General features: G+C 39.1%; 1 protein-coding gene across 8 annotated transcripts in view; it reads left to right on the forward strand.

Moving 5' to 3' along the window:
* The window catches only part of LOC141915448 (uncharacterized), a 134488-nt gene that overhangs the window by 39166 nt on the left and 74131 nt on the right, over positions 1–21191 (forward strand). For 6 of the 8 annotated variants that reach the window (XM_074806974.1, XM_074806976.1, XM_074806977.1 and 3 more), the window contains 6 exons: positions 2492–2639; positions 6510–6584; positions 7541–7602; positions 14857–15014; positions 15096–15535; positions 17040–17114. In XM_074806974.1, the coding sequence (XP_074663075.1) occupies positions 2492–2639; positions 6510–6584; positions 7541–7602; positions 14857–15014; positions 15096–15535; positions 17040–17114 (958 nt within the window). The remainder of the gene's footprint in view (positions 1–2491; positions 2640–6509; positions 6585–7540; positions 7603–14856; positions 15015–15095; positions 15536–17039; positions 17115–21191) is intronic. The other 2 variants (XM_074806975.1, XM_074806979.1) reach the window with 1 other exon arrangement.

The following is a 21191-nucleotide window of genomic DNA, read 5'->3' on the forward strand; positions in this document are numbered from 1 at the left end:
GTAGGTAGTCATGCAATTCAAGTCATCATTTATTACACGTTACTTCCGTGTTGTTGAAAATCTCGCGAGTCCTGGACTAAACCCCAATGAACAATGTGATCTGTGTGCTGGCCACAAGTGCACTCAGATCACACTACACTACCCATTACACACTCCAGTACCCTCAGCTTTCATATATCCATCCAAATATTTAGTTGCTTTCTTCCTGGATATTTAGACTGGTGGGCATTGAGCCCAAGAAATCTTGGGCTGTGTAATAGACCATTATTACGAAGGGTTGCGGCCAGGGTTTTGTGTTGACTGAGCCCCGACGGTGGTAAGGTAACCCTGTAAGTGAGGATGAATCACAGGCCGTGAAGTGTTGCCACATGATCACAAAATGGCAGCATTTCATTTTCGGCTGTGGGGGTCACCATTTTGTGAATGCATATGATTTCTATATTGGCGCTGATTGGCTGTTTTTAATTTGGATTCGGAGTGATATGTCGCTAGTAGCTGCACACTAGGCGATTTGCTGCTGATCCTCAGCGATCTTGTCGCTGAATATCTAGCAAGCTAGATACTGAGCCGTCTTGTTGCAGGCGACGATTTGTCGGCCAACAATGGTCACCAGTGACCTCACACTAGGCAATTTCTAGGCGATTTTGTCGTGACAAAAATTGCCGAGAAATCGCCTAGTGTGCGCCCAGCTTTCGATCTTCATTTGTGTGACACTGGTGGTAGACTGCTACTAGCTACTCATGTAAAAATAAAAACTATACATTTATGGTCTAGACTTTTGTCTGGTGATAAAAGCAAGTTAAGTTTTAAGGTATCAGACCTGCCAACTGTTACAGTTTCACCGTAATATTTACGTTTTGTATGTCGATAATGCGGCGTTCCGATCAGAATGAAAAAAATAATGGTGGAAAAAATAAAATGGTACCTTGTACTGTTTTGGTTCTATAAAACACGATTGAACTGTAAACATGTTACAATGTTCTGTTTTATGTCTAATAAATTAAGTGTTTGAGTTCAACAGCGGTGATAAAAATATTTAATAGCACAATCCCCAGCCGACATGTGACGCCACCTGCTTATCATTTATCGGTGTGCTTACTGTGGCTAGTTTCTTCGGAAAACCGAAGTAGGCCGTGTTTGGTTCTGTTTCTGTTGAATCCATAGTAAGGAAAATGGACGATAGTAACTATAGTGAATCGGAAATTGCTGTTCTATCAGCTGATGATGAAGCCGCTGCCTGTTCCCAGAAGAGATGCAGGCTCCAGAAATTTAAACCAGACTATCAAGTTAAATACCCATGCGTTACCAAATCCGTGTTATTGCGGGATACCAGTGCTGTTACTGGGAAACTCCAATACGTTACAGGCTAATTTGGAAAGTACATTCAGACATTTTGGTACCATTGCGTAATCTGTCAAACTGGTATTGAGGTATATACATTGCTATTGAAGATTGATAAAATTTGTTAAACATACTTTGTATGAGGTCAAACAGAACTCTCTATGGGATCTACAGCTCGAGCATAGCAAAAATGAATTGAAGAATACCATCGATATTATGTAAAAAGGTCAGAACTGTTGAAAACGTTACATTTAGAATATCAAATGATAACAAGTACTAAGTTTAGACTAGGATGCGTTTTACGTAGATGTACAGAAATGAATATGTGTAAATTATGTGACTCTGAAAATATTGATGATATCATCTAATCATAGGTTGTAAAAAACTTGACCATCTGAGAAGGAAATACCTGTCTCCTTTAAAGGGTATTACACCAGCAAACAGTGTAATTATAATATTTTTATTTCTTGGCTAAATTCTGACCAGTTTGTAAAATGACAAATTGGCAAATTTTGTGTTTCACTTAATGAAATTAATAGCCTAAGCCCTAATATCACTGAGGTTGTTAAATACTGGTAGTGTTATATGGTAATAATAGGTAGCGTAGTTAACTGTATTATATGTAGTATTACAATTTATATGAGAAGAGGGAAATCCTCCGTTATGAGACAATCAATTTTCATAAGTTTATGTTAAACTTAAATTTGTATTCATGCCATGTTAACGTTAATTTTGTAAAGAATTTATGAGAACCAATGGTGCAATTAGCACCCGGTTAATAAAAATTTAACTGAATTGAACTCAGTATTTCTATATAATATAAGTACCTATGCATATTTTGTTACAACAATCAATTGCAAAGTTGTAGCTCATGACATGGTCTACAATTGTGGTGAGTTTCAAGATCATTAGTTATTCAATATGGTCACCAGAGGGCATTGAATATTGAAATTGTCAGATTGTTGAGCATTTGAAACCACTTCCCAAGTCGGCATGGTGTCCCTGGACCCCTAGTTCTGTTTGATTCCTTATTCTCTTAAATAGATGAAAACCTACTTGGCTCAAGCTTACAGATATCTATGAATGAATACCCAAAGATATATTTGGTCATTCTTCGAATATATTTCTGTTATATTTCGTCTTCTTGTAGCCTTTTACTTCAAATGGATAATCGAGATATAGACATTAAAGATAATGATGGATGGACTCCTTTACATGCTGCCTCACATTGGGGCCAGGAAGAATCTTGTCGTGTCTTAGCTGAAAATTTTTGCAACATGGATATTAGAAATAAATGGGTAAGGTATCAAGGAAGTGCATAGAAAAACTTAACCATAATAATATTAATGATGATATTAATTACCATAACGACCATAATAAGCAAGTTTTCGATATCGTTTGATTGTCATGCAGATGTATCTTTTATAGATATTGTAGATATCCGGCAATAGGCCATTCAAATGAAACCCATCAACTCGCCAGCGACATTGATGTGTTAGCCACAATTTTTGGTCCACTTAGGACACTAATCTGATTGGGCTGTTGCATCCACTTGTCTGTCTCTCAATAGACAGAATCCAGTAATTTTGGGAAATTCAAACATCCTTCAATGGATTTTCTCAATATTTTTTTTTGATTTATGATCCAATTTATTTACATCAACCTGACATAAGATACAACAGAAAGACACCTGTCACGCGGGAATGACCCATTATGGACAGGTTGAACATATAATTACGTACATAGGCCTATCTATATATTAATACAAAACTATGTACCAAATAGCGTCGCCGTTGAAAAGAATTGGGCCTTGAAATTTTGTGTGGTAGTCAATCATTGTATAAACTAATGCAACGGGTTTAAATGGGTGTGAAAATATTTATAGGGGGGCCAAACTGAGGCAGACAAAATTTCAGCCAATCAGTAAGCAGGAATTCTAATTAGAGACTCTTACTGCACCAAAACAATTCTACAGTACGCTATGCTGTTTCAATGGCCCAGTTAGTAGAGTACAAGACTGGCATCTGATGGGTCAGAAGTTCGAGTCCCACACAACACCGTACATATTTTGTTTACCTCTGATAGTTTCCGGTCTCCACGGGTACAGGTCATCATAGCTCATACTGTGGCCACGGGGAATGAACACATAGATTTTAAATGGCCTGACTAAACCCTTTCGGTGCGACTACACCGCAGTGCAGTGTATAAATCAGTGATAGATTTTGCTAGTACACCGGACTGCGGTGTATTGATTTAATTAGTAATTATCTCTCTTGAAAGATGGCAGCACCTGTCACACATAGTGAAATATTAGTAACTAACGATACACTGCACAGCGGTGTAGACGCACTATAGTGGTATTCCCGTTATTCAACACACTAAGGTGGAATTTTTCAAAATTTTCAAATTATCTCCAGCATTATAGGGTATTAATTAATCAGCACTGAAAGGGTTAATTCCATTGCGAATAAATTGAATAGTTTGAAGTTCTGGGCCAAAGGAAATCACCACCGCTATTCCGCATTCAAATCATTAAGACCAAGGGAAAAGATTTATCTGAGGTATTTGTTCCTGCCAGCTCCAGTCGCTGTCTGTGCTACTTATGAAAACACGATTTCAAAAATTATGTAAATTATTAGCCTGGCATTGACTAGTCTATGAGCTGGGAGTGTATTTGGACAAATTTAACCCACAGAATGCATCATTTGCCATTTTATGAAAAGCTGACTGGCTGGCCATAGTGCCCCTTGGGGCTCTTGTTCCACAATTTATTAGCGGCGATCACATGAGCTTCATGTTCTTCCGTGACCTCACCGATTATACAACGGGCAATCTGATTGGTGCCGCAAGTAAATGAAGCTGGTGTGATGCTGTTTTAGTGGCCATTTCTTGTCTCATGGCATCTAGAGATTTCAAAATTTTCTGGGGAGGGCTCCCAGACCCCCCGCAAATGCTTCATGCCTTCGGCACACAACACCACTAACCTCTGACCTTTTTAAACATGCCTGTTATCATCTCTGAAATACGATGTAACCATCAGCTCAATAATGCTACGGATGTTTTGGTACCTTTCTCAGCAGTATGAGGTTGGCATTGAGCCAATTCATGTAAAATCGCGGTACGTTTTTTATGTGAGCATTTTCTTCATTGGTTCTCGGGTTAAACGACGTATAATCGATGCGATTGAAGATATGACGAACCTCCATTCGATGACATGGTCAACTTTGTTAAAATTCTACGAAAAACTGTCTTTGGCGGGAAAATTCTTAGCTCTTGCATATAAAATTGCATTGACCCCGATTGGGGCGGGGGGCATCGTCTGTATGAGCGAATATGATTGGCTGTTTTTGGGATATACGGGGAATTCCGGCACTACTAAAATAATTATGGGAAAGCCATCAATGGCGAACGTTTCATTGGTTTAGGTGCTGTATATGTGCGAATTTTAAATGCTCATTGCTGGTGAGAATATAATTATTTCACATATCGCCATAGGTATTGTTTCATTTTAATACCCAGTGATTGTGTTGATTGAGATTGAAGTGAAGCGAACGTTATTACACAAGGCCTCCGTGTCCGCGGGAATGCTAAACGTTAGACTGTTGCACACACAAACACACGCTCATACAGACTACTATATGGTGATGCTATTACGCTGCTTGGGGCGTGCATGTTTGGTATGATAACAGGCTGAAAAATCGTCGTAGCAGAGGATGAGCGCTGTGTTTTCTGTTTGATAGAATTTGTAATAAATTGTAATTTCTTGTGACCTGAAAATACTAAGCAGCAAACTATAGGTATAGGTCGAGGTCTGAATATTGTAGGTGTAAATTCCAGGATTTAAAACGATCTAATACTACGCCCGGTGTTTTAGCTTCGGCGGCCATACATTGGAAGAGGTTCGTTTCCAAGACTCAATATTCAGCCACCCCTTGTTATGTAACATCATATGAATTTTATTTGAATATTTTTTCATATTGTGAAAAATACATTTTTGAAAATATAAAATAGTTTCCAATGCCGCACCTACCTGTACCCTACGAAATTTTGGACGTAGACCATAAACAAATGTTTATCTTGGGGTCTTATTTGACTACAAAATAATTCTTTTTAGGAAAGATAAAATACAATATAAACTTATAGAACCTTGAAGTCACGAATTAAAAAGATTTTTCAAGCAATGCCCTTACTCCAAACAACCTCTAGCTTTCAAGGTAAACCACACTTTGCCCATGGGCAGTTTATTCAAACTTTTTTTTGCGAAATTACGATTTTTACAAATATACTATGTTTCTTAATAAAACTAACAATTTTACGAAATATTTATGTTTCCTCAAAAAATGTTAAAAAATTTGGTCAGAAACGATCAGTGGTTAGAAATATATCCGCCATCAGATTGATCTAGTGAATGGCCAGCAAATCAACAAAGAATTTAATTGAGTTGTAGCCGTTGCTCCATTGAATACCACCCGCATTGTGACATTTTTTTAAATCGTCATTTAGTCGGGACCTGGTGAAGAGTATGTCGAGTTATTGTCCTCTGAATTTGATGATGAAGGGCTTGATGTAAAAAGAATTAAGTAGAGACAAAATCTCAAAATATTGTACCGAAATATCCTTGTATTAAGGCAGGTTGCAATGGTTGTCATCACGCATTTGTACTATTTGTTGTACTGATATCAGCATAAGCCATGGGCTGATAGGGGGAATAAACAATGTAAGATGTCATGTGCCAAACAAAAAATATGACGAAAAAATAACAACCTTTTTCAAGTTATCCGCGCTGAAACACTATTCACAAACTTCCTTGTGGAGCACAATTTTCCTGGAGTAAAAATGAACTGTAATATGATGAGATTTATAGTTTAAATAAATAAAGTTTATATGAGAAATTTTGTTCTGTCTTTTGTTCATGGAAGGTCAATATTATGTTAATTAATAAAACGTATTAAACGAAGTGGGATTGGCCAATTTACTGGTTACTGAAAAATACTGGAAAAAAAAAAACAGAAATATACTGAAAAAAACTAGAATTGTTCTGCAGTGGGCTCAGATAAACTTGGCAGGTCTGGCTATCCAGAGTTTTGAAAATGTTGATTTATTTAGCCTGATAATTGTTAGAATTTCATTATCAATATATATCTCAATCTATCATTTTCTGATTTTAGGGCCAAACAGCATTTGATGTAGCAGCACCTGAATTAGTGGAGCTACTCAAAGAATTACAGGAAAAACAAGTGACGGTAGGTAGAAAGAGCAGCTGTCTAGCTGTTGAACCCCAGTCAGGCCAGCCGTATTGCTCTACGAATGGAGCTAATTTTAATGACATGGTTTTCCAGGTGAAAGGCTTTTTCACTGTGCAATTTGAGCATATTCACAAACAAATCATGCATTCAAGCGTTATCATTCTCAAATTAATAGGAAACTGGATTTTGAAAATGTTCCTTGTTAAATTTACCTGAGGTTTTTCATGAAAATCTGAAGGCCAATTAAATTATTTAAAGCCAATCAGAAAGCAAAGTCTCCCCTATGATTGGCTTTTCTTTTGGTGTGGCCAAAAAGGAAAATAAATTGCCCATAAATTGCCCATGGGCAAAGTGAGGTGCAGAAATCAGCAGGTGTTCAAACGAACCTATGGTATTGTCTACTGCTTGACTTCTGGGTTTTGTGTTAAGATTTAAAATTGTATTTCAAGATTGATTTCTGTGAAATTTTTACTTCATTTAGTTTTTGGGAATCATTTTTATTTGCATTACCGAAAACTCATCCTTTATTACAATTGGCTGAAGTTTCGGGAAAAATTGCTTTGTCTCAAATGGGATGGATGACCTTGATTGCTGAATAGCTATGCTCGTATTGCAAATTCAATCAAATTTTATTCTGCAGAATAATATGGAATCCAATTAAATTTTATCCTATTGAACAAAGATGAAATTCAGATCCAATTCATTTTTATTCTGTATTCACATAAATAGGACAAAGGGAAAAGATTGATCTGAGGTTTTCCTTCGTGTCGTCAGTGCTACTTACCTGATTGTACTGTATAAATTATATTGAGCACGTATTTCGAAAAATATAACCCACCGATTGCATCATTTATAAAAAGCGCATGTGACGGCTGGCCAAAGTGCCCCTTTGGGCTCTTGTTTTTGATCATGTAGTAGTTATTTGTATCAAGTATGCCATATGTTATTTGCAGCTTCGTAGAGATCACTTAGAACACCAAGTTATCAACAGAGTACAGTTACCTGTCAAACGAAAGTAAGTTTCAGAGAGAATTTTTACCTTCATCCTTCATGACAAGTCATGGATAGTATATTGAATGATGCGCCATGATTGCATGTCAATCATTCCATGTTGGAATAAGGGTGGAATTATCTTTTATTGTAACCGTATGAAGTCAATTAAAGGTTAGTGTCAACTTGGAGTAATCAGTCTGATTACTCCAAGGTGTCAACAACTGAGTCCCACTAATTCAGGTATTCTGGATTCGACTCTTAGGGGTCCATATTTGTATGAATCGCTGCTAGTCTTAAAGTATGTCCTTGAGGATGCATAACGTGGGGCACATGTTAGGTGCTTGGGAAGTATACTGCTAATCATTTTTACCTTCTTGACGTAGTCATGAAATTTATAAGATGATAGTGAGTCGGTGACGTCATTTTCGTGTCACCACTTATAACTTGGTGGTGGAAATTCTGACGAAGATTTGTCAAACGAATAAATACTTTAATCTTATTGATGCAAAGTGTGAAATTTCACTTTTTAAATATTTCCCTTAATTAGGTAGAAAATGTCGATAGTAAGACCGTGGGAAAGTTTCTATCGTTGAATGGGAATCACGGTGGCAGAGTGCACCTGTGATAAGGCGGAAATAGTTTCATATGAGGGCAAAGCTTTTAAATGAATAGACAGTCGAAGGTGGTTTATCAACTTTTTTGAACAATAGTGCTGCTCTTTTCCCAATCAAATTGCTTGATTTTGATCGTTTCTCACAAGTCAACACTTGTGTAATTCAAGTGTGATTTTGATGTGCATAGAGATACATTATGACTGGTGTATTGAATGACGGCGCCATGGTTAAGCTGCGCGTCGATCGTTGAGTAGTAGAATTATAGGGTGGAATTATCTTGATTGTATCCATATGAAGTTTATTAATTTAAAGGTAAGTGTCAACAAATGGTCCATTTTAGTCCCTCTAATTTGTGGAGAATCTCTTAACCGGGAAAACCGTAGTCTCGTTTTGTGTTTCCGTTGGCCTACGTAACTGACCTTTCTTGAGTGGACCTTGCTTGAGCGTTCGCTGCCGCTTCAAAGTTATAAGGTGTTATATAACTGATTGTTAATGACATACAGCAAATAAACCTTTAAAGGGCAAATGCTGTCAATATCGAACTTTCCGGATTTCTTAACCAGAAGAAACTAGTATATATGTAACGACCTTAGATCTGACCTACCGAAAAAATTATCTCTAATTAGCCGTAAATTAGTCATTTATTAATCCTTCAAACTGTGCGCTATTTATGATGTTATCAATCAACACAAGCATGTGTGGGCGCTAGGATGCTTAGCCTATGTATAGTCGATAAGATAAACATCATTTCTTCACCGTATTCACAGACCTACAGCGCTACTCACTTATATACCATTATCATGTCATATACAACTGTATATTACAACTGTATATGTTGGTAAGAGTTTATTAATTATTTATTAATTTATTTATTTTATTTATCTTTAAAAAAAACTAAGTGTCTGATATTCTGCTGAAAAATTCCGGATTCATTCACCGCATAGTTATTGTCACGAGTAATGTGACTGGATGCCTCAATACCAAAAAATACGGAAGCCGGATTTCAAAAACGAATATAAATTTATTCAATTCGTACAACGAAGAATAAGAATACTCGGCACTGGCTACCGACGAACGACGAACGATGATGAACTAGACACTCGGCACTGGCAACCGACGAACGACGAACGATGATGAATTAGACACTCGGCACTGGCAACTGATGAATGACGAACGGAACGACGAACGATGATTTAGACACTTGGCACTGGCAGCCGACGACCGACGAACGGAACGACGAACGATGAATTAGACACTCGGCACTGGCAGCCGACGACGAACAAGATGTTCGGCACTGGCAGCTGACGAACAAAACACGCGGCACTGGCAGCCGACGATTAAGATATCGGTTGAGTACCCACCATTACGGGTCGATACCGGACCGGCACTTGCAGCCGGAAACTAGTATACCATCGTACACTAAACACGATAAATATAAGCTGGAAACAATTCCAGAAATTACCAAAAATGCAATAATCTAAATTTAATGCAATTCATTATCAGATTAAATAATAATCTCAAAATTAAGTCTTCAATCTATATATATATATATGAGTTAACAGTCAAATGCCAATACTTTCTGAATCTTATATCTAGATTCTAGCATTAAAAATTAAACAATTATAGAATTAATAGAACTATTCAACTACAACTCCGTCTGAATATCTAATATTTAACTGTTCCATTATTATAGAATGTTAAATACGAGAAAAATACTAGAGGAAAACCCCTCAAACTATCAAGGATATAGTGTAAGAAAAATGTCGAACTTACCCCACGACGCGACCACAACTTCATCAAATCATCTAATCTCTGCAATTCGTAAGGCTGTGTTAAACCTCTTGGCCCATGGGCAATTATTATTATGAATGAAATGAACTGAATAATTTTAATGATTTTCATAGGTTGAACCGTTTTTATTGGTCCAATTATTCCTAAAAAGTCTTTGAAAGTGATAGACATTGGTCCTATAACTGGCCATATTTCACTCTAAAGTAAAAATCGAATAAAAATCGATCTGATGTATTGTTCCTGCCTACCACTGTCCGAGGCGTCAAGTTTCACCGTAGTGCCCAGGGCAGTTGTTAAAGCAAACAGATCTGCATAATTCAAAGAGTTGTAGAATGAACTATGTAATATGTTTTCATTGATATAAAGAACGGTACCTCGAGAGCACTGGACCTTCGGTCCTCTAGTTGAATGAAATAAACTTTATCATAGACTTTTGGTTTACCTTTGTCAACGATATGAAGTTGGCATTGAGCCAATTCATGTAAAATGGCGGTATGTTTTTTATATGTGAGCATTTGTTACATTGGTTCTCGGCTTAAACGACGTATAATCGATGCGATTGAAGACATGGCGAACCTCCGTTCAATGACATCGATGTCAACTTTGTTAAAATTCTTGGAAAAACTGTTTTTGGCTGGAAAATTCTTAGCTCTTGTGTATAAAATTGCAATGACCTCGATTGAGGGCGTCGTCTCTATGAGCGAATGTGATTGGCTGTTTTTGGGACATACGGGGAATTCTGGCTCTACTAAAATGATTATGGGAAGCCATAGAATAATTTCATTGGACTAGGTGCCGTATACGTGCGAATTTCAAATGCTCATTGCTGGTGAGAATGTAATTTTTCCACATATCCGCCATAGGTCTTGTTTCATTTTAAAACCCATTGATTGTTTTGATTGACATTGAAGTGTAAGTGAATATTCACTTACGCTAGGCCTCCACGTGCGCAGAGCGTTAAATCATTAGACTGTTGCACACACAAACATAAACACACACGCTCGTACAGTACACTACTATATGGTGATGCTGTAACGCTGCTTGGCGCCGTGTACGTTTGACATGAAAATAGGCTGAATAATCGTAGCAGAAGATGAGCGCTGTGTATTTCCGTCGAGTACTGTACCTTTTCCTATGGTTTTTGCCAATATTTTCTAAATTTGGATTGATCGCCATTGGTTTTTCTATACGACCCGGCCCTGCGGTATTGCATTTAGCCACCGGCGAAATCTGCCATCTTTTTTCTTGGCGTTCTAGCAGTAGAACGCGTTGGATTTTTTCGCCGTAAAAATCTGGGAATTAGGATATTAGGGAGTTTTCACTCAAACGGTGAGTCTGTTTGGTTTGGGGGTTATCCCTGGTTTCTATTTTTCCATAAGAATTTTATTTACAAATATAATTTGATTGAATTGAATTGAATTTATTATGGTGACAGGATAATTATGCCACCCCCTCCTAAGGGTCAACATCGTGGCGGGGAGGAATGCGGGCATTTGTTTGGCGCCTGGGACAATCACGATTCGTGTGCGTCGTGCAGGCGCAAATCCGGTCAAATATGTGCAAGGAGCAATCCTTGCAAGATTTGCGAGGTGTGGTCTGAGGACCTTTGGCTTCCGGCCGATAAGGCTCTTAAACTAAGAGATCGTCGTCGAGTTAATAGCAGGGATTCGTCGGTTTCCGCCGACGTGCCAACCGACGTCTCTAATCCTGTTTCTAATCGTATAGCGGAGCGGTCGCCGGTTGTTCTGGTACGATCGGCTTCCCAACTCCGTTCACTGGGGCGGAACGCTGGTTCACCGGCACCGGTCTCCGGTCATTCACCGGTCTCTGGTCGTTCACCGGTTCGTCCGGTTCAGACTACATGTTCTGAACCGAGCGCGCGCCGCGGTAGTCGGGAACGGCCCGCACCGGTTGGGTCGGTACCGGTCCGGTCCGGGTCGGGCATCGGTCCAGTTCGGGCACCGGTCCGGTCCACACATCGTCCGGTTCAAAACATCCGGTACGTTCATCGTCTGATTCTGATCGTCGCTCCGGGGATAGAGCTCGCTCTCCCACTAGATCTAAACGCTGTGAGCGTAATAAACGAGCAAGATCTCCTTCTCGCAGATCAAGGTTTGATCGCGAGAGGGACTACGATCGTTATTGTAGGAAGTTTCGCCATCGGTCTTCTCATCGTTCGTCGACGTCGGTTAGCGATGAAGGCGATTCTTCTAGTAGGTCTCGATCCCGTTAGAGGGACCGTCACCGAAGTCGGCATGATCGTCGGGATATTGGAAAATTCCTGACTCAGAAGGATTTCCATGTATTTGAAGAGAAAATTTTAAACTTGTTATCATCGTCGCAACAAGTCGCTGCACCCTCTACAACAGGTAAGCCTATTCCTGATTGTCCGGTTAGAAGTTCGCCAGCCCACTCAGTTCTTCGGAATTCTGACTCCGAATTCCTGGATGCTGCCGTAGGGTCTGATTTCAATGAGGATCCTGTCCCAGAAGCGGCAATTCCTTCTGGGGTCGTTCCTGTCGCGAGCAATTGTGGGTTGCCCCAGACGATGGGGGCTTCCCTGGCTCGCAATGTATCTCCGTCCCGTTCAGTTTTATCCGAACCAGCGGGGGACATGCCATTTAGAGCGATGATATGTGAGTTCTTTGTCAAGCACGGGGCAACTCGCGCTAAGCCCACGGCAGCTCCTCTGGTCGGTGAGTCAATGGAAGCTTATCGCCCTCCGGACTCCGATCTTTTACGGGAATCGTTGGTGGTTTCGAGAGAATGGGCTCGATTGGATACGCAATTATGGGGTGAATGTCGGCCTGGAACATTTTCATTTCCCCCTCCAGAACGGGGTATGAAATCTGGGAAATATTTTAGTTCAACCGATCCACCTATAGGCGCATTTCGCTCAGCGTATTACGCAACTCCAGGTGTTGTGGATCACAGTCTTAACTGCCTGGATGCTGATTATACTTTGATCAGCCCGGATACTGTTACAGCACAGTCGGGTATTCGTTTGCCTAAGTCTGGTTTGGTGGCCATGACGTCAATCCTGGACAATCTTATCAGGGTTGGTTCGTTTCAGGATATGGCACTTAAGGTGTTGACGGGTGAGCTTCGTGAGACTCACGCCGCCGTTCATGCGGGCTCCGACCCAGAGTCAGTTGCCCTAAAACTGGAGGGAATGGACCGGATTATCCAATCTTTGGCTCGGTCTGTTTCGCATGTAATTCCGTTGTCGGTTTGGGGTCAGGCTAATCTTGTGTTAGCCTCCCGTCAGTCAGTGATGGACTCCAGTTCCAAAACTCGTCTACCGGATATGGTGTCCAATGCTTTGCTGAGAGCTCCATTGGGGACGTCTTCACGTCTCTTCTCCGGTTGGTGCGCTCCGGTTTCCGCAGAGCTGAGGAAGATTCGGGAGGTCCAGGCCAAGTCCAACCCCCGAACTCCGTGGAAAAAGCGTTCTGGTCCGACGCCGGCGGCGCAAGGTTCGGCACGGACGCAAACAGGACCATCTCAAACTTCAGCGCTTTCTCAGGCGGCTTCGGATGCCGGTTGGAGAACTAGCGCGCAACTTCAACAATCGTGTCAAGCCTCGTCCTGTCGTAACAGTTCCGGTTCATATCAAGGCAAGGGGAAGGCTCCAAAAAGGGGCTCTTCCTTTTGGAAAAACTCGAAATGAATTCTTGGGACCAGGGGGAGGTTGTCTGCAGCAGGCAGCAACCCACTGGTCCGACCTTTTCGGAGATGGTTGGCCCTCCCGGGTCGTCTCACGTGGCTACCGTCTCCGTTTCCTAAGGCGACCGCGCCTGACGAGGTCACCTCCCGACATGTGGCCAAAACCAGGTCAGGAGGCCTTAATCTCTCCGGCTCTCAAGGAATTGGCCGAGAAGGGAGCGATAGAACCAGTTTGTGCAACGAAACTTCTCCCGGCTGGTTTTCTCAAATATTCATGGTACCAAAGGCCACAGGGGGTCAACGGACGGTGATAGATCTGTCATCCCTCAATCGGCACCTAGACATTCCAAGGTTCCGGATGACCAAGCCCAAGGACGTGATTCAAGGGCTCCGTCCGGGTCAATGGGCGGCTTCGTTGGACCTGAAGGATGCTTACTTTCAGACGTCGAGAGCACAGGACCTTCGGTCTTCTAGTTTCTTTCATAAGTAATTTAGCAATTATCAACATATGATAGATTCCGAAAGACACCACAATATACAATTAACAACCATCTAAAAGCTTGCACTAACTTGGTCCACGTCTACATTAGAATCATTCCGATTCCCAGTCCCTGGTTGTAACATTTCATATAACGATGAAAGACAACACCAATCTCTTAGCTCTTTAAAAAGTAAAAAGTAATCAGTTCAAAGTTTGATTAATTCTACGACAGAAGTACAAAACCACCAAGCTTTCAGTACAAGCATTTCAGCAAGGCTTGCCCATTTTTTAAATGTCTAACTTGTTCATGTAGTGTGATGCTTAGGACAGCTAGAATGGGCTTGTCTTTTCATGTTAGGATATATTAGGCCTAACAGAAAATGTACATTATCGCCACGTAGCCTATACCATCTTAACTATTTTATTACTTGTTACATCGTTACAATGTAAATCTTTCTGTAAAATTTTGAATACTGAATCATTCTTCTTCTGCGCATAAAGGTATAAGGGCCTTGGGCCTCTTGTTCATAGTATTTGTAGTGATAGTATGGCTTTCAATGGCTAGAAACATTAAAATGTGAATGTTCATTGAAGTCTTCTATCTTGAAAAATGGTTACTTCATAACTCAATCTCCTAAATCAATAGTATTTATCAATGGTTGGCTTAACTTCAAAAAGTGTATCAATATTTTCAATTCTATTTGATAATTTCTGGTTTTTCCAGGAGTTCTGTAACTCGGCTAAGCAATGACCAAAAACAGAATTTGGTGTTGAAAAATGTGGAGGAAGAACGTGCCAAATTAGAGGCAATTCGGAGCACAGAGAAAGAGAATGATGAAGTCAGTACAAGTAGTACATCCTCGGAATCTGAGTCTGACACAGGTATTTACATGAATTATCCAATAGAAGCTATAATTAGATACAGTTTGAGTAATGAAACAGTGTTTGCGTTTGGTCTTTCAGAGCGTAATAATGTCATCAACAGAAATGCAAGTGTCCACACTGCCATTGAAAATAACAAACATACCCCATCTATTGCTCAACCTAAAAATGAATTGTCAGCCAATGCAGCTGAAACGCCTCGTATACAAGATCTGGCTAAAGAGCCAAATAAACCTATGGATGTTAAAGATCGAGTGACAGAACGGTTAAAAGAAAGGCAACGAGAACGGCAGAGGGAGCGTGAAAAAGCTCAGGAATTAGAACGTGAAAAAGAGTTAAATATAGATCGAAAACAAAAGGAATTGCTGTTTGCAAATGAAAAAGAAATTGAATTAGAAAAAGAACGAGAAAAGCAATTGAAGTTGGAAACTGAACTGGCTGAAGCTGCTGAAAAAGAGAAGAAACGAATCGAAGAACAGAAAGAGCGAGAAAAAGAACAAGAAAAACTTGAAAAAGAGAAGGTTAGTTAGAATGTGTATCCAATGCATATGCATGTATGTTTGTACAGACCACTAATGCAGACATCAATGACCTGCAAAATGAAAACCCCTGTAAAGGGCATGTTACTGTCTCAGTGCTTTTATTAATAGCCGTCGTTTATTAATAGGTGTCGGGTCCTGGACCTGTCTGTTTGTACCTACAGACATTCCTACTGATATTTTCAGGCCGATATCGTTCCCGATCGGCTTTCGTCGCCTCTCAGCACAACTGTGTATTTTGTCATTCTGCTGGTCAGGTCAGAAATTGCCAGTATATGTGCTTCACACGTGCGTCACTCGGATCACTGCTCTGTTATTTGACTCGACTTACTATTACTAGCTATATGAAAAGTGTGCTTCGACACATCTAGCCGAGTTAAACTTTTCCAAGAAACGGGCAATGTTCCGATCAGTTGCCAGCGAAGCTAGTAGTGCCGCGCATGACATGGCTGTTGGAACAGGGTTTGTAGTGGGCCTTGAAATTATCAAAAGGGAAATTCAAGGCCTTGAAGAAGGAAGCTATATTCCCTTCCATTTCAATAGGTCTGTGATCGTTGAAATTCATATATTTTATATAAGATTGTATATTTTATTTTCCCCATCACCCTTTCATTTTGCTGGTAAAATCTGTATTCCAACTAATAAAAAAGCCTTAGTGTTGGCATTTGGTCACTGGCTCGAAAATTAGCAAAGTTGCTGCAGTTTGCAGTTAATTTGGCATGATATTTTGGCAGTGATTGGCATTGAAATTCAAAATTTCTAGCCTGATGTTCCAGTAAGAAATACTTTTTTGGTATGAAAAAATGCTTTGAAATGCTTATTTTTACCATAGCCTTACACTGCTGTCTTGTAATTGGCAGAGAACAAATTGATGTCAAATTTTGTGGAATCCATCTATACATTAAAACTGACTCACAACAAACCCCTAATTTCGTGAATCTTACCCGAATGCCTCAGTTAGGTTTGGTGAACGAAGAAATATCCAATGGCTTACACTAGGGGTTTCAGGTCTTTCACTGACCTCTGCATATGATTTATCCGGTTGCCCCATTTTGATAAGTTTCCCAACATTGTGTTTGTAGTTGAAAGTACTGTCTAGATTTTGCTCGTTTTGAAAATGTAGATGCTTGAAATCTTGCCATTCAGCGCTTTGAACAGATACTTTGATCAAAGAATTTGATGAAACTTGTCTCCAAATACTATTTTTTATGTCAATAACTACTGCCTATTGAAAATATAACACTGCTTCCTAAATTGTGCATTTGATCATTTGATGACCCTATTGAAACAATGTTTCTATCATTATTTTCATAGATGTTGTTGAACATGCAAGTCTCCTTAACTGTTTTACCATCCCTGTAAATCCTGCTCTGTCAACTAATATGATTGGACATATTCTGCTTCTAACTATAGGACATACAAACTAACTCTAGTTTGTATGTTCTTACCTAATAATACTGACTTAGCTTGCTATTATTCTCAATAGGGATCATTATTTCTAAGACCCGGCACTATTCCTGTGGGTAATAATTCTTCAACTAAACGAATATATAACAAACAGGTTAGTAAGTGCAAATGACCACAATCATTCTTTCTGCGGAGCATTCATATATCAATGCCTCAGATTTCTTGGGGGTTGTCTGATATTGCCAGCTGTATGCAAGATTGAAAATTGGCAATTGATTCATCTGATGATTAATTATTAGCTTGAGAGCTTAAGTTAGCCAAAGTATATGAACACCCCGAATTATCTGTTTTTGTTAATCCTATAAATGGAGTGTGGCACTTGTAAATTTGATCACCATCCTGGGATTGAAAGTACCTAATCATCCTTGTCTGGATGTTATACATGAATTGGCTCTGTCACTAATCAATCAAGACTATTTATAGCCTAATGCTATACCAATCATGATATATCATATCACTAAAGCAATTAATGATGTGCATATGTTAAACTACCTGACAAATGCTGGTTTTTTTCTTTCAATATATCTGTTCTTGCCTGATTTAGAATTCGATATACTGGTAATGTTTCTGGCATTAATGATTTTTGGACTGCTAAAACTTTATTGCAAGAATTTTCAATACTTCAGTGATTACTGACTCTTGGCTGTATTTAATGTGTAACATTCATCCATTGCAGTTTAGCAGTTTTAGTTCCAAATGAATAGAAAGTTACTATATGATGTTTTTGCATGTAATTGATTCTACTTTATTTCAATCACATTTAAATCCCTCTTGGGGTGAAGTACCACCAGACTATTGCGATCATTTTTACCTTTCTTTAGAACACATTCATTAACACAATTTGATGGATGCCTTCACACATTACATTTATTCCCTGATTTCATATCAACCATAGACACACTTTAGCTCTATCAGACCGATCAAAATGGCTGACTGGGTTGTATTTCTCAGCCAAAGTATGCACTGTTGCCCGTTTCTTGATGGATTTTCCTTGATACTTGGTCCACCCCTATTGAAAATCAGTTACCAGCCATCTAATATGATTGCAAGGGCAACTATCTTAAATATCTTGTTAGCACTATGTCCTACATTTCTTGATGGATATCCATGATAATTGATCAGACGGTTGAAACAAGTTTATTTATTCCAGACTTGAACAACAAAAGTAAGATGTAGCTGCAAAGCAGTGATTACGGGTTTTTAGCCTGCTTGGCCAAAGGACATTCGGGCTTACGTTGCACCCCTGGGTCTAGTGGTGGTCTGACATGCATTCGTGCGTAAGTCAGTGCGGCACTTTCTTTATTTACTTGGATTTTGGATCCACCGCCGAGAATTCCCAGTTTTCTTGAATAAGACATAAATATTTTTTTATTTTCATCTCCGCTACCCTGACAAAAAACGGATATAAGAAAACAATTTTGAAAATCTTTAGTTTTATTTTCTTATACTTGAAATACATGTGAAGCTAGAAATCTCATCAGTGTGTCAATTTAATTCTAATCTCTATGGATTTATAAACTGTCTAGTGAAATGGCATAAGTGCCAGTTCGTAATAATCTGATACAGAGCAGTTGGCGATATAGCTCCATTTAATTACATGGTTTTACTTGACTCTGTAGATTTCTGTTATCTATCCTATATACTTGGGATGAAACTGGAATTCTTAAATGACTGGATTCTCGGCATTCAATCTGTAAATCCAGGCGATTCATAAAACATCTCAGTTACTTCGGGATCTTAGATTCTTCACTGAAAAATGTAATTTTTAGCCCACTTGGGACTTAAGTCCCAGCGGGCTATTGCGTTCACTTTTCGTTCACATCTTCAGCCCAAAAATTGGCCGGTCAGATTCAAGATGGCCGACTGGCAGCCATTTTTGTTCGCCAAGATCAGCACTTTTTACACACTTTTGAAGTTTCAAGGGAAATTTCTAAGACGCTTAAAACAATTACCTTGATCATTCACATATATTTGTATCCTCCAAGGGCCCATCAGCATAAGAATATTGGGGTGATCAGACTCAAGATGGCTGTCCTGTGACCTTTTTTGTGCTCGAAATGCACAAAATGTCAATTTTGGCCTGAACTTTTGAATCCTGTACTTCCTAATGTTTTTGGCATTTTTCATCACAATTTTTGGTGGGTATTCTATGAAAGGGATCTTTAATGCGTGTGACAGGTATTTCGATTGGCGGCCATCTTAGTGTCATCAGTACTCATTCATAGGTGGAAAACGGACTTTTGAGGAAAATAACAGCAGGTTTGAACTTATAGCCTTCAAATTCAATCATTACTAGCACAGTCATAGGATAAATCCCCTCATATGGAATTTGGGATCACCCAATTTCTTGCCACCAGGGTACTTAGATATTGAATAATATACAATTTGTCTACTTATAATGGTACCTATGCATTTATTGTGACTACAATCAATTGCAAACTTGTAGCTCATGGCATTTATTATGATTTTGGTGAGTTTCAATGTCATCATTTTTTGTATATGGTCACCAGGGGGCATTGAATTGTACAATAAATTGATTTTCAGGCCAGCCCTAGGCTGAGCCTATTACTATACAAATGGAGCGAATTTAAATGACATGATTTCCTGAGTAAAGGCTTTCTGACTGTGCAACTGCGCATATATTCATACAAATCATTCATTAGAGCATTATCCATTCTCCAACCCCTATGATGCTGAATTTTGAAAGAAGTCCTCATTAAAATTTATATGAGCTTTTTCGCGAAAATCTGATTGCAAAAATATCTGTTTTAAAAAGCCAATCAGAAAGCAAAGACTCCTCTATGATTGGCTTAGCCGCAGAGATCAGCAGGTGTTCATGTGAACCCGTGGTACCGTCTACCAATTTACTTCCGGGTTTTATTTTAAGATCTAAAATTGTATTTCAATATCGATTTCTGTGAAACTACAGAAAATATCATTGACAATTGTGCAGTCTGGGAATAAGCTTTTTCTAAAATTGGATGGATGACCTTGATATGCTAATTAGCCATGTGCTTAAACTACAAATTCAATCAAATTTTATTCTGCAAAAAATATCAAATCCAATTCAATTTTGTTTTATTGAGCAAATTTCAGAAAATTCAATTCTATTCTGCAATCAAATCAATAAGACCAAGGGAAAAGATTTATCTGAGGTATTTGTTCCTGCCAGCTCCAGTCACTGTCTGTGCTACTTATGAAAACACGATTGAATTGTGTTTAGCCTGGGATTGACCAGTCTGTGAGCTGGGAGTGTATTTGGACAAGTTTTACACGTTCGCTGCCGCTGAAGAGATAAAACGTCATGGTGGGTGCACCACAGTTTGCCATGAGTTATATCGTCATCGATTGAATGTCATTTTATAGCGTAATGAATGACCTGGCAGAGACGAGAAACGAGATAACAATTGTCTGGCAGTATGGAGAGACTAAGATATTGTTTATGGGGGTAACTCAAGTCTGGTGCACACTTGAAATTTTTTCAAAAAAATCTTCAGAAAGCAATGAATTTTAGTTTCTTTTCCGGCCAATATTTAGAGAGAATATAACGACTAAAATCATTCTGTATCCTTTTTACAATAAAACTTTTATTCTTTTAGATTTTTATTTGATTTTTCACACTTTTCACTGGCAATGGGGACAAGAAAAAATTGAGAATCTCTTCACCAGTGCTATCTCGTCATTGGTTTTTTACACTAAAATATCAGTATGTTTATTTATCAATGTACAAATAGTGCTGGCAGCATATAAATTGTATAATGTCCAAAATTAGTGTCGGCAATGGTGACCGGATGTTAAACCACTAGGTGGCAGCGAACGGGTTAACCCACAGAATGCATTATTTGCCATTTTATGAAAAGCTGACAGGCTGGCTATAGTGTCCCTTGGGGCTCTTGTTCCATATTGCATTGGTATCTATGCATATTTTGTGACCAATTGCACAGTTGTAGCTCTTGACATATCTTCTGATTGTGGTGAATTATAAGGTCATTGGGTTTTGTATGTGGTCACCAGGGGGTGTTGAATAGTAGGATCACTTAGTATTTCCACATTATATTGGTACCGATGCATATTTTTTAACTACAATCAATTACAAACTTGTAGCTCAAGGCATATTCTATGACTGTGGTGAGTTTCAAGGTCATTGGATTCAGTATATGGTCACCTGGGT

This window comes from Tubulanus polymorphus, chromosome 1, assembly GCF_964204645.1.
Source record: "Tubulanus polymorphus chromosome 1, tnTubPoly1.2, whole genome shotgun sequence".
Taxonomy (NCBI): Eukaryota; Metazoa; Nemertea; class Palaeonemertea; order Tubulaniformes; family Tubulanidae; genus Tubulanus; species Tubulanus polymorphus.